Source organism: Arachis duranensis, chromosome 2, assembly GCF_000817695.3.
Source record: "Arachis duranensis cultivar V14167 chromosome 2, aradu.V14167.gnm2.J7QH, whole genome shotgun sequence".
Taxonomy (NCBI): Eukaryota; Viridiplantae; Streptophyta; class Magnoliopsida; order Fabales; family Fabaceae; genus Arachis; species Arachis duranensis.
The window spans coordinates 89,270,692-89,284,605 of NC_029773.3; the positions used below are offsets into that span (position 1 = coordinate 89,270,692).

At 28.3% G+C, this 13,914-nt stretch overlaps 1 protein-coding gene across 2 annotated transcripts; it reads left to right on the top strand.

Moving 5' to 3' along the window:
* The first annotated feature begins 248 nt into the window (after positions 1–248).
* On the top strand, positions 249–6,106 carry LOC107475893 (receptor-like cytosolic serine/threonine-protein kinase RBK2). 2 transcript variants are annotated; one of them, XR_008005639.1, is made up of 7 exons: positions 249–1,427; positions 1,815–2,066; positions 2,760–2,914; positions 3,240–3,319; positions 4,426–4,557; positions 4,645–4,794; positions 5,570–6,106. XR_008005639.1 is itself a non-coding variant. In XM_016095562.3 (7 exons), exons 1-7 carry the CDS (start codon positions 1,064–1,066, stop codon positions 5,675–5,677), a joined length of 1,245 nt encoding a protein of 414 aa, XP_015951048.1. In that variant the 5' UTR covers positions 251–1,063; the 3' UTR covers positions 5,678–6,106. The 2 variants fall into 2 exon arrangements, 1 of the variants encoding a protein (XP_015951048.1); XM_016095562.3 differs by having other exon boundaries at positions 251–1,427; positions 4,426–4,561.
* The last annotated feature ends 7,808 nt before the right edge of the window (positions 6,107–13,914 follow it).

A 13,914-nucleotide genomic window follows, 5' to 3' on the forward strand; every position in this document is an offset into this window, starting at 1 on the left:
TTTAAAATAAAATAAAAAATAATTCTATGTACTTTAAAGATATGTAACATGATCTCTAGCATTAAAAATAATAATAATAATAATAATAATAATAATAATAATAATAATAATAATAGAAACCCACCAACGTAACCAAGATAACACTCTAACATATACAATATAATATTTTTATTTAATATTTTAATATAATTACTACTAAATTGTTCCTTCTATAATCCGCAAAATATTGGGATAAAAAAAGAGGGAAAAAAACATTTTGTGACAAAGTAAACGAAAGAAAAAGGTGCAATGATGATAGTAGTTTGCTGAAGCGGAGATGCTAAGTAAATTAAAAAAACCTTTCTGATATGTCTCTTTCCTCTGTCTCCTCCTCTGTTTCCTCTGTTTCTGTTCTGTTTTTTTTTTTTTTTTTCTGTTCCATGTTTTCATCATACAATTTAATAAAATCATATTAATAGTTTTATTTAAAACTTTCACTAACGTTTTCTATCTTCTAAGTTTCCTTGCATTTATTGAGAGATGATGATGTGTTTTTCTTATATGTTTTTGAGATGCAGGGGACTCTCTTCTTCTTCTTCTTTGGTGTGTCATTAGATTAAATTTTTTTTTTCCTGTTGCTTTGGCTTATCCATTTGGGATTCTTTGATTCCTTCATCACTCAGAGGAAAATTTCTTCTCTTTGAAAATTTTTGTTTCTTATGAAAAAATCCTTAGATATTCCAATCTTTTCTCTCTAAGATACCAAAAGGTTCCTTCTTCCAATGTCTTCAATTTAATTATTTGCATCCACTTTTATTAGTAGTCCCCTCAGCTCTTATTATTACATATTTTTTCATATAAACTCTTAATCTTTTGTTTATGGGTGGCTCTTAATTTATCAGATTTCTCTATACCTTGTACCTAAGAGGGAAAAAGAATTTGGTACCACAAAAATATCTATTTTATATATATTTTAATTTTCACCATGAAAATTGTCATTTTCTTGGTTGGTTTTTAATATATAAATATATTTCATTTTCTAAATTTTTCTGTGTTTTGGAGGGTCTCCCAAAAAAGAAAAAAAATGAAGGAAAAAGTGGATTCACCAGTTACAGTTCTTGAGGACTATTTCAGGTCCTCAGATTCATCAGAAACAAGTTGTTCAAAAGATCATGATCATAGTGGTTTGGATTCTGAGTCTCAAGAAATTTCAAGGCCAAGTTGTTCAAGGTGGCATTCATTTGTTCAAATTTTGAAGGGAAAATCATCATCCAAGAACAACACATTGTTGCACCCTTTGAACATATCAAGAAGAATGAGTAGTAGCATGAGAGAATCTCTATGGCCAAGTTGCCTCTTAGATGTTGCAAGCCCTTCACCTTGTAGGTCACCTTGGAAGATCTTCTCTCACCATGATATTCAACTAGCAACCAATCATTTCAGCCAAGGTAATCCCTAATTTTTTGTTCCTTCAACCATTTTGATCTTTCACTCAAGGAACATTATGTAGTTTTCTTGGTTTAAAGTATATTAAAATGGGTAGTCGAATGTACAAGCATTTTGCATTAACATAGTGTCGTATACAATCTAACCTGATAATTACATCGGACTAATTCCGTTGCTTGAATCTTTGACTTTGAAATCACACAGATACAACTCAATCGTTGAAGTTGTTCTTAGTAGTTATTTTGAATATATTATTATTATACATATCTTACTTTTTTATATAAAAGTATCATATCATACTATATGTTACTAGGTTATCTCAATTACCATGTATTATGAATTTATGGCAATGGTTTTAATTTGAATTTTCTTTATTGTTTTTGGTGCAGAAAACTTGATTGGAAAAGGTGGTTATGCTGAGGTTTACAAAGGGTGTTTACCAAATAATCAGCTTGTAGCAATTAAGAGGCTAACAAGAGGAACTGCTGATGAGATCATAGGTGACTTTTTATCAGAACTTGGAGTTATGGCACATGTGAATCACCCCAACACTGCTAAGCTTGTTGGTTATGGTGTGGATGGTGGAATGCACCTTGTTCTTGAATTGTCTGAGAAAGGGAGCTTAGCTTCACTGCTTTATGGTAATCATTGATGTTATGCTATCATTTTGTTTTCTTGCTTTATCTTATTATTGACCCAATAGTAACAATTGAAATCCTCATTCATACTCTTAAAAATTCAATTTTTTATTTAAAAAATTAGAAGAATAATTAAGAAAATTAGTTAGTGTTAATGTTGCAAGTGCGAGAAATAGTGTATGAAATTAGTCTCACATTAAAAAAAAGTAAAAAAGAGTGAGGAGTTTACAAGATAAGAGGCCCATTAATTTATTATTTTAAGGTTTTGAGTTGGATATAGTGCATAAGAATTTAATATTTATATTTGGAGTTGAAAGTTTAGGCTAAAACAATAATTTTTTGTTGGTCATATAGTAGTGTTCGGGTAATATTATATACACCATTTGTTTAGTAAAATTATTCACTATTTCTTTTAAAAGTTACATGATATTACATTATATAGTATTTGATTTCAAAAAATAGGATATAAATATAAAGATATAAATTAATATAATATAAATATTTTTTTCTCTTACTATCAGCTTTCCTCTATCACTAACCCTTATAAATATAACATTGAAAAAGGTTAGTGTAAAATAGGAGGAATTGAGCAATGTTGAGTTAATATATTTTATAAATTCAAAGAAATCAATATAATATAACATTATTATTGAGATTTTTATATATATAAGATTGAATTATTTGCTCCTTCATCAGGTTCCAAGGAGAAATTAGCATGGTGCATCAGGCAAAAAATTGCAGTAGGAACAGCAAAGGGTATATTATATCTTCATGAGGGTTGTCAAAGAAGAATAATTCATAGAGATATAAAAGCTGCAAATATATTGCTCACTGAGGACTATGAGCCTCAGGTATCATTTTTCACTACAAATTTATTCTACTTATACAATTTTGATTCTTGCCATTGATCACCGCAAACACCTTTTTAGTAATGTTTTTATTGCATTTTGTATTCACCCCAAAAGACAAAAGGACAATTTTGTTGGAAGATTCTTTGTTTATTTATGGATGAAAATGAAAAATGAAACTGAAGCCTCTTTGTTTTTTTGTTTCACATTAATTAGCTCATGCGTACTTCTTAATATTTAAAGCACTAAAGTTTAATTATTTATTTTTATATTAATGTTTTAGTAATTAAATAAGTACTATATAAACTTTAATTAAATTTCTGTGCAGATATGTGATTTTGGGCTAGCAAAATGGCTACCGGAGAATTGGACTCACCACACTGTTTCAAAATTTGAAGGAACTTTTGGGTATGTGACCTTTAAATGATTTTTTTTTTCATTTCATTTTTATTATGTTTTGATTGGAGTAAGAGAATAGAGTGAAAATATTTTCATATACAAGTTCTTTGTTAATTTTACACACCAAATACTTTCATAAATAAATCTTGTCACCCAATTTTTATTTATTAACCATATTCTTTATTTTTTCGGATGCATATACATTAACTTAACAAATATCTCAAACATTTTTTTCCGTCTTTTTAAATTCAAAATATATTTATCTTTTTTTTTTAAACATGTTTTTATTAGGACGGTACATGAATGGGGTAATATCCATGTATATCCATAGTAGCAATTATCTGTATCCGATCTAAATTTTGTGATATTATCTGATCCGCAAAGTCATCGGATCGGATCAGATCCAATCTGCACTGTGATATGATTGGATTGTGGATTTGGCAGTGATATTTGTGGACCCAATCCGCGTATCTGCACATCTCATATAAATAGTATAATTTAAAAAAGTAATGCCTAATGTGATATGAATGTTAGTGTGTTGTTTTATGAATTTTATGATATCTTATTTTTAATTTTTTATGTTGTGCTTTAACTTAGAATAATTAAATTTAGATCTTGTGTTTTTTTTTTGTTATCTAAGAGAACTTTTATGCATAATATTTTAAGAATAAATAGGCTTAAATAGGTGAAAAAATAAATTTTTTGAACTTTTTTTTAACAGCCAAACAAGACCTTAAAACGGTTTTTTTAATTAAGCAGATCAGATCGGATCAGATCCAACATGAAAAAATGTGGATATCATAGCCGATTCGATGAGTGCAATATGGATAAGATAGAATTATAGACTATATTCGATCTGTGTGCAGCCGTAGTTTCTATTTTCAATATCTGTCTCAGAATAACAATTAAATAGTAAAAATTCAAATGTAGTTGTCTTTATATAAAATTATTAGTTAAGAATCGTTATATAATTTAACATGTTTGACTAAATTATTATCTAATGACTCTCAACTATCAATTTCACATGAAAATAATTTACTGGCCAAATACTAATCCGGTGTTACAACTTATAGTGTGTTTCTATTAACTAGGGTTTTGATTTATGATTCCCACAGGTACCTTGCACCTGAGTACTTGCTTCATGGAATTGTTGATGAGAAAACAGATGTATTTGCTTTTGGTGTGCTTCTATTAGAATTGGTCAGTGGAAGGCGTGCACTTGATTATTCACAACAAAGCCTTGTTTTGTGGGTATAGTATCCATTTTAATTCATTTCCAAACAACTTTTACTTCACATGATTTTGATAAAATTAAAGTTAATTTATGTTCTCAGGCAAAACCATTGCTGAGAAAGAATGAAATTAAGGAGTTGATTGATCCATCACTAGATGAAGAATTTGACACAAGGGAGTTGAATCTCATGTTATTGGCAGCTTCTTTGTGCATTCAACAATCTTCAATTCGCCGCCCCTCTATCAGACAGGCATGCACCTTTTGTTTGTGTTTTTTTATTTTTTATTTTTATTTTTAATATTTTTTATTTATTAAAATTTTATTAAAAAATAAAAAATACAAACCAACTAATACTTTTATCTTTTTATTTTTGTAACCGTATAAATTTGTGTGCCATTAGTATTTTTTTCTTAAAGAAGGAGAAGCAGAAATAGAACTAGTATTTGAGTATTCAAACACAGCTTTTATTATTTGTTTTATTTTTTTTCCTTCAGTTGGAAGTTATCATTTAATTGAAATTTTATTTTTCATACATATACATAATTAATAAAAATAATAAGAATATTAAAAAACACATGCTAGGTCTTTTAAGAAGTTGAAAAGAATGATGTTTCTTGAGGCTAAATTTGTTTATAATAAACGAGGATTGTGTGCAATCTAATTATGTTGACAATGTGTAATTGGTTGGTCCAATTATTTTATAATAGAATTTTTAAAAATATTTTAATATAAATTGAAGGGTCCGTTTTTTTAGTGATTTTTATTTTTAGTTTATAAATTGGATGGTCCAATTTTTATTTCTAAAAGTCAAAAGGTCTAATTTTTGTTTCTCAAAAATTGAATAGTTTAATTTCTACACTTTAAATTTACATTTAAGATTAACTTTCTTACCTTCGTCCATGACATTAAAAACCATCATTCTATCCCAATATAAAAAATAATTTGCGATTTATTGATCGTCTTCTTTTCATTTATGTACACATTTCAAACTGTATTTTTTTTCTTTTTTTTTTTTGTGGTGGTAGGTTGTTCAACTTTTAAATGGAAATCTCAACTGCTTTAAGGGCGTGAAGAAAACTAGATTTCCATTCTTCAGAAAAGTCTTCCAAGAAGAACTCCTTGATTCTGAATAATTTGAAGGGAAATGCAACAATATATCAGGTTGAATTTGGTACATTATATATTAAGATCAATTACTTTTGAAATATTCAAATATATACAGTTTGATTATTTTAGTGTATGATGTGCCAAATTCAATCCGTTGCATTCAAGACTTACCTTTTGGTGCAACATGAAAATCACATGATCTTCTTCAGCATGCACACACAAAAAGGAAGATTGTGATCACTGATGAGTTAATGGTAATTGATGCATGTGATCAACTTCTTTTATTCATTTTGCCACAAAAAAAGTGTTTTTCTCAATCCAAACAAGGCATTGATGGGCTTCTATATATAGGAATTGACTCATCAAACCCAAAAAGTTTTGCACTTTGTGAAGCCCAAAAGAAGCATTCTATTGCCCCTACACCTGTGTACATAATAGAATTTTATTTTATTTTATTTTATTGGTAATAGATAGTTATTGTATATTGAGTCTTAGTTAAGACACCAAAAAAAAATATATATTAGAATCTTTTTCATGTGCAAGTTTCGCATAATTTGGTATATATATGGAAAACATGTTATTTAGTAATTTAGATAATCTTTATTGCATATTGTTTTTCATTTTTATTATTTTTAATATAAATTTTTATATTTTAAGTTTTTTTAAGAATTTAATTTAGTTATTTATTTAAATTTGCTCTTAATATCTTATGTTGTCTACAGATAATAACTCCAGATAATAAGTTTTTATAATTTTTTCTTTTGGAACTAATTTCTAAACTAGAATGAGCTAAACCCACTCAATGTTATCAAAATCTATAGAGATTAGGGTTCAACTTGTGTTCCTTTATCGAGAAAAATAGTCCATAACATAGAAGAATTAGGTAGATATTTAAAGTTTAATGTTGAGCCATGTTAATTTTGAGGGAAAAAACTATGTAAAATTTAACAAACATCCAAAATTGGATATTCATGATTATAAAATCTGGAAGAGTAAAATATTTTATAGTAATTCATTAGTTTTTTTGGTTTCTAAGGATATCCTTTAGTCTGGTTGGCTAAAGATTAATTCATCGTAGATTAGAACTTCATTTAAGGATTTATTGTTAGCCAATAAATTACTGCATGTACAAAATAGAATTCAAACTTTAAACACTTATTTAAGTAAATTAGTAAACTACCTACTAGACCAATCTAATTTGGTTTATAGTAGCTCATTGGTAATTATTAATTATGGGATATAGACTTTAATTTGATATCAGTTATCACGATATAAATAATTTATTATACAAATTTAAACTATTAAAGGAAATAAAGGATAGATAATATATATTCTAACCATTATCATGTCAAACATCATATTATTTATCATTTATTATTTTTTAGCACTATGATGCGGCCTCTACTTTTGTATTCAAAAAGAAGGACCAATAATAATCATAGTTATAGGCTATAACATTAAAGTGGGAATATATAATAAGAATGAAAAATTCTTCCAAATCCAATCTCTTGAATCTTGAAGCTATTTTACTGTTAAACAATTTGGTAAAGTAAACAAAACTAAGTTTATCTGCGACGTCACCAAAACAAAACAAAATTTAATGGATATTTTTTAAAGTAATATATTTATATTTATAAGTTTGTTTTATATTTANATAATTGTCATATATTATTGTTAGATTATTCATAAATTTTTTAAAAATTTAGTTGTTAAAAATATATTTAATATAAATTAAAAATTTTTAGGCTAAAATTTTTTAAATAAAGATAAAAAAATATAATTTACTTTTTTCTTTATTATAAGATACACAATGACAAAAAAATGTGCATACACCACTTTAAACTCCGCAATTTAATTTATATTAATAAATAAGAGCGAGATAATTATATAAATTTTATGGGATTAATATTTGAAAAAGAGCTTTATTTCAGAAAACTAACATTTAAAAAATAGCTTTGTAAACTTTTAGATTTTTTCACCATCGGAGCTAACATTTATAATGATAGTTCTTCCAAAGTCTTATAGTTCATGAAGTTGGTGCTTTCGTTAAGAGTCGATCAATCGCAAAGAATTACTTGCAAAGGGTTTTAATAACTAATGGGGGATTTTGATTAGTAAAACTGCGTTTGTTTATGAGAATAAAATAAAATAAAATGTTGAAAATAAGATATAAAGAACAAAAATATAAAATTTTATATTTTTATATTTTGTTTGGTGATAAATTAGAATAAATTATGAAAATCTAATTTATTCTCATTTTTTTCATTTAAAAAATTTGAAACGAAAAGTATAATAATAAAAAATATATAATTATAAAAATTTAACAAAAATAATGAAAAAAATAAAAAATAGATTGTGTTTTTTATTAGTGTCTTCATATCTTTTTTATCAAAATAACACAAAATATATTAATTCAGTATTTCTAGACATATTATTTCTGTCTATATCTTTTCTATTAAACAAAATTTCATCGAGCCAGCTCTTGAAAATTAGTCGACCAAAAAGAATTATCTGACAAGAATTAACCAATAGAGAGTTCTAATTGACAAAAAGTTGAGTTAAGTACTACAGAGACTGGAGTCATTGATAAAGAAGTTTTGGAACACTAACTAGTTTCACAAGAAATCAAAAATGGAGAAAAGAAAGGAAAGCAAAACGAAGTAGAAAAGAAATTTTTTGATTTGTAAATATCTAGCGATATATGAAATGAATACAATGCTATCTACTTTTAAAAGGGTCAACTACTGATATATATACTAGCACAAGAGAGAGAGTTAATACCAAATCACTAATTAACCAAACTAACACTCTGTTTCTAATAAAGATTTACAATTTTTATTTTTGTTATCATTCACACCCCCTCAAAATGGAGTATGGTCGAAGAGTTACTCGCAGTTTGACCCGTAATCTCTCAAAGGCAGCAGCTGATAATGGCTTGGTGAGAATGTCTACAATTTATTCAATCCCTAGGATATGCACAATATGTAGGGAGTTGTCTCTCAATTTGCCTCGAATCAGCTGGACTTCAAGCTGAAAATGCTTGATCTTATCATGCAAGATTGGGTTGTGCATAAGCAAAACTGTGCTAAGATTATCGTAGTAAATAGTGGGAGTAGTTGAAAGGAAAACATCTAACTCTTGAAGAAGATTTTTAAGTCAGACTAACTTAACTTCACAGGATGCCAAACTTTTGAATTCTGCCTCTGTAGAACTCCTGCTAATAGTAGATTGCTTCCTACAAGACCAAGACACTAAATTAGTGCCAAAATACACACAAAATTCAAATACTACTGACCTTCGATCATCAATATCAGCAGCCCAATCTGAATCTGAAAAAGCATAGAGTCTTGTATCATTGCATCTGTGAAATGTCAATCCAAACTTTTTTGTCCCTTGCAAGTATCTTAATATCCTCTTTGCTGCTTTCCAATGAGAAAAAAGGGGTGCATGCATAAACTGACTTAATTTGTTGACTGCAAAAGAAAGATCTAAACGGGTGATGGTTAGATATTGCAAAGAATCCACCATTGTCCGAAATAGTTTAGGATCTTCAAAAGCTTCAACTCCTGAAGACAAGAGCCGTAGAGAAGAAATCATTGGTGTTGGCATTGGAGATGCCTCTTTCATGCCAACTTTAGACAACAAATCTGTTATGTATTTAGTTTGTGACAGATGCAATATACTATCTTTGGTGTTTTGAACTTCAATGCCCAAAAAATAACTTAATGGTCTCAAATCCTTCAATAAAAATATTTGATCAAGTTGTTGAATCATAGAGGTTATTTTATTAGAATTATTTCCTGTTATAATTATATCATCAACATAACATAAGATGTAGATTAATGAATCTAAAGTCCTTTTAATAAAGAAAAATGTGTCATAATTAGCACTTTTAAAGCCAAATAGATTCAAAGTCTTACTAAGTTTTAAAAATCATTCTTTTGGGGCTTGTTTTAAGTCATAAAGAGACTTGTTCAATTCACAAACATGAGTATCACTTTTTTGTTCAATTCCAATTGGTTGAGACATGTAAATAGTGTGTTGTAAATCACCATTCAAAAAAATATTATTAAAATCAAATTGCCAAATGATCCAATTTCTAGATAATGCTATACTTAAAACTAATCTAATGGTAGTTGGCCTTATAACGGGATTAAAAACTTGCTCAAAATCAAAGCTCTCTTGTTGATGAAATTCTTGTGCAATTAACCTATCTTTGTATTTTTAAATTGATCTATCAGATAGATTCTTGATTGTGTACACCCATTTACACCCAATAATTTTGACATTTTGAGGTATAAGGACTAAATCTCAGGTTTTAGTTCTTAGAAGAGCATCATACTCTTTAATTATAGCTCTATGTCAATATAGAATACCAAGAGCAATAGTTGGTGTTTTAGGGATATAATCTAGACTATTGGTGATAGTATTAACCGTAACAGTAAAGTTTTTGGTCTAGAAGAACTAGTTTTAGACCTGGTTGCCATAAGATATACATTTAGAGAAGGTTTAGATTATTGTGACTCAGATAGAGAATCATCTTGTCTCTCAACAGAAAAAGGCTCTATGTGGATATCTGATATGGGTATTATAGAATCAGTATTAATAGTAACTATATCATCATTTCTAGTATTAAAAGTATCTTGGTGAGTTTGAGCGTCAGGATGATTTTAAATTATTATTAGTAGTAACTATATCATTATTTCTAGTAGTACGAAAAGGACAATCATTAATATTAGTGATAGTGCTAGTGTTACATGGCATAAAAGAATTTGTACTGATAAAAATAGTATTAAGAGTAGTGTAAAGTTTATTATATGACACTAAAGTAGGAAAATTAGAACTTATTACCTGATCAGTATTGAGAGGACCCTGTGAAGAATTCGGAGAAGAAGATTGATAAAATAATTCAAGATAGGAAAATTCAGACTCATTAAAGTATACATGTTGAGATATATAACTTCTACCAGTGGAGTCAAGACATTTATAACCCTTGTAATTTGTAGCATAACTTAAAAACAAGCATTTTTTAGATCTAGATTTAAGTTTGTTATTAGTGTAAGGTCTCCAGAATGGATAGCAAGAATAGCAAAAAATTTTTAGAAAACTATAATCTGGTTTACGATTAAATAAGACTTCATGTGGTGATTTGTTAGCTAAAATAACAGTAGATAAACGATTGATTAAATAAGTGGACGTAATAACAGCTTCATCCTAATAAATTAAAGGTATAAAAGCAGTAGATAACATAGACAAACTCACTTCAATGAGGTGTCTATGCTTCCTCTCTGCACAATCATTCTGTTCAGGAACATAAGGACATAAAATTAGCAAAAGCAAGAGATTTATATTCACCACCATTGTCAGATTGAAACTCCTTAATTTTGCAATTAGTAAGATTTTTCATTAGATTTTTGTATTGTTTAAAGGCATGTAAAACTCATGACTTGTTAACAAGCAAATAAGTACAAGTGAATCTACTAAAAGCATCTATAAAAATAACATAATATCGATAACTAAGATGAGACACAATAGGAGCAAGACTCCATACATCGCTATAAACTAATTGTAAAGGAGAAGTATAAGATGTAGTAGAATCTGAAAAAGGAAGTTCATATATTTTTGCTTCAACACAATTATTACAAGTCTTAGAAACTAAATCAGAATTAAGAATATTATGAGCTATATTACATTGATTGAGAACTAATTGAACTGTTTTAGTGGCTAAATGTCCTAAACGTTTGTGACACACACAAAATAGAACAAGAAATAGTAAAGATACGAGAAGGATTAAAAACTGATGTAGTTTGAGGCATAGTCACATTCACAAACTGATAAAGGCCTCCTCTTCTAAAATCTTATAGTAGAACTTTTTGGGTGAATTGACAACGAACAACACAGTAGGTTGCATGAAATTCAAAGTAAACAAAATTATCTTGAGCAAACTTAAATACACTAATTAGGTTCTTAGTAATGTTAGGTGTGTGAATTAACTGTTGTAATGAAAATCAGCATTTAAAATCTAAAGAATACAAAAAAGAACTACCAATATGAGAGATAGAATACCTGAACCATTACCAACTTGAACCTGCTCAGAACCAGAGTATTCAGAGCAAGATAGCATGTTTGATTGATGTGGAGTCACATGATGTGAGGCTCTTGTATCTAGATACCATACTGGATCAGAAATGGTAGATGGTGCAGCTAGAAAAGCTTGTGGATTATGAAAAGATGAAGTTGGTAGTGGAGGAGTAGAAGTTGAGGTATTGTTTTGTGAAGAGGAAGCTGGTAATGCAATGTTGTATCCAGAATTATTAGGCCTATGGGATTGAGACTGGAAAGGAGGTAGAATTTCTTGATTAAATCGATGGAAGCAATGCCAAGCAATGTGGCCAAAATGCCCACAAACTTGACACTGAAATCTAGGAAAATTATAGAAAGATCTTTCTCCTTTTATTGTGAATCTTCCACCTCTTCTCCCTCTTCTTCCTCTTGTTCCACAATTGAAGTTTGGAATAGATGGAAAGGAGGTTTGTGTGAGGTTAGCTTCTATCACTAGATTCTCTGGTTTTCTATACTTGTTCAATATTTCATCATGAGTTAACAACATAGTTTCAACTCCACATAGAGTAAACATATCTGATTTTGAATTGATGGTAGTCATAAGCATTTGATAATCTTCATTTAGACCTTCAAGAATAGCTTTAACCTGTTTTTTCTGGTTTGAGAGGCTTTTCCAAGGATGCTAATAAATCTGCAATGACTTTGATTTTTGAAATATATTCTGAAGCAGTGAGATTGTGTTTCTTGATAAGCTTGAGTTGTGCCTTTAATTGTTTGATTCAAAGTTTTGTAGACTCAGCAAAATATGCCTCAATCGTATTCCAAATCTGGTAGCTATAAGTACATCCAACCATTTTATGTTTGATAGCAGAATCCATAGAGGCCAGCAACCATGAAATTAGGTTTTGATAATCTTGAATCCATTGTTTGTATTGAGAAGATTCAATACCAGCAGATTGATTTTCTAAATTTTTAAAAGGTGCAGAGATCTTTTTTTGATAAAGGTGATTTTTCAATGTTTGTCCTCGAATGGCTGCCAAAGCTTGTTGCTCCCATGTTTTGTGGTTAGTTTCCCCCAACTTATCTTGAATCAGATTAAAGGGCCTTTGGTCGAAGAATTGAAGTGGAATCTGAGAAGAATTTGTATTTGCAGCACTTGAATCTTTATTAGAAGAGATAGTAGAATCATCTAACGAAAAAGTCATAAAACCACTCATCCCAAAGGGTTAAGCTGATAGGAGAAGGTAACACTAATGGTTATATCTCTACCATTCTCCCTCAAGCAATAGCCTCTCTTTTTTGGGTTCACTGAAAATCGAACTCTTAACTTTTTGAAAGTTCTGATACCATAAAAAAGTTTTAGAACACTAACTAGTTTAGCAAGAAATAAAAATTAGAGAAAAGAAAGGAAAGCAAAACAAAAAAAAAAAGAAATTTTTTGATTTATAAATACCTAGAGATGTATGAAATGAATACAATACTATCTACTTTTAAAAATGTTAACTACTGATATATATATTAGCACAAGAGAAAGAGTTAATAACAAATTACTAATTAACCAAATTAACACTCTATTTCTGATAAAGATTTACAATCTTTATCTTTATTATCTTTCACAACTAAAATACTAAATTTTAAAAAGAAAATACGATATTATGAATAGATTAATATACTTGACAAAAGTTATACAATAAAAAACTAATATTTAAAAAAAAAGTCTTGTAGAATTTTAGGCTCTTTTATTATACCAACTAATTTTTATAGTAAAGATTTTTTCAAGATAATTATGAATTTATGAAACAAGGATAATTATAAAGTATAACAATTAAAATAGATAAAAATTGCATAAACATATAATTTTAATATACTATAAAAAAAATTACACATTTATTTAATTATATTTATATATTAGAGTAATTTTTAAAATGATAAAAATTTACTCATACGACAATATAAATGCTAATAAATTAATTAAACAACGTGTATGATTTGATAATTAAAGCTATCCATATTCAGCATTCAATTCCTCTTTCCCCATAAAATTTAATATTCATTTCTCAAATACTTGGGGTTCAAGTATGAAAAATGATCATTTATGACTCAACCTAATGCGTCTGAAAATTTTTTCAAAGTCATTGGTCAAAAGTACAACCAATAAACTCCCTCTCTTGGAGAGTTTAGGGTGAGTTAGTTTGTGCTT

What these genes read in the sequence shown, in the direction of transcription:
- LOC107475893 (XM_016095562.3), top strand. Translation starts at nt 1,064, where the DNA reads ATGAAGGAAAAAGTGGATTCACCAGTTACAGTTCTTGAGGACTATTTC. An exon ending in AACCAATCATTTCAGCCAAG is followed by an intron (nt 1,428 to 1,814) that starts GTAATCCCTAAT and finishes TTTTTGGTGCAG; the next exon opens with AAAACTTGATTGGAAAAGGT. An exon ending in GCCGCCCCTCTATCAGACAG is followed by an intron (nt 4,795 to 5,569) that starts GCATGCACCTTT and finishes TTGTGGTGGTAG; the next exon opens with GTTGTTCAACTTTTAAATGG.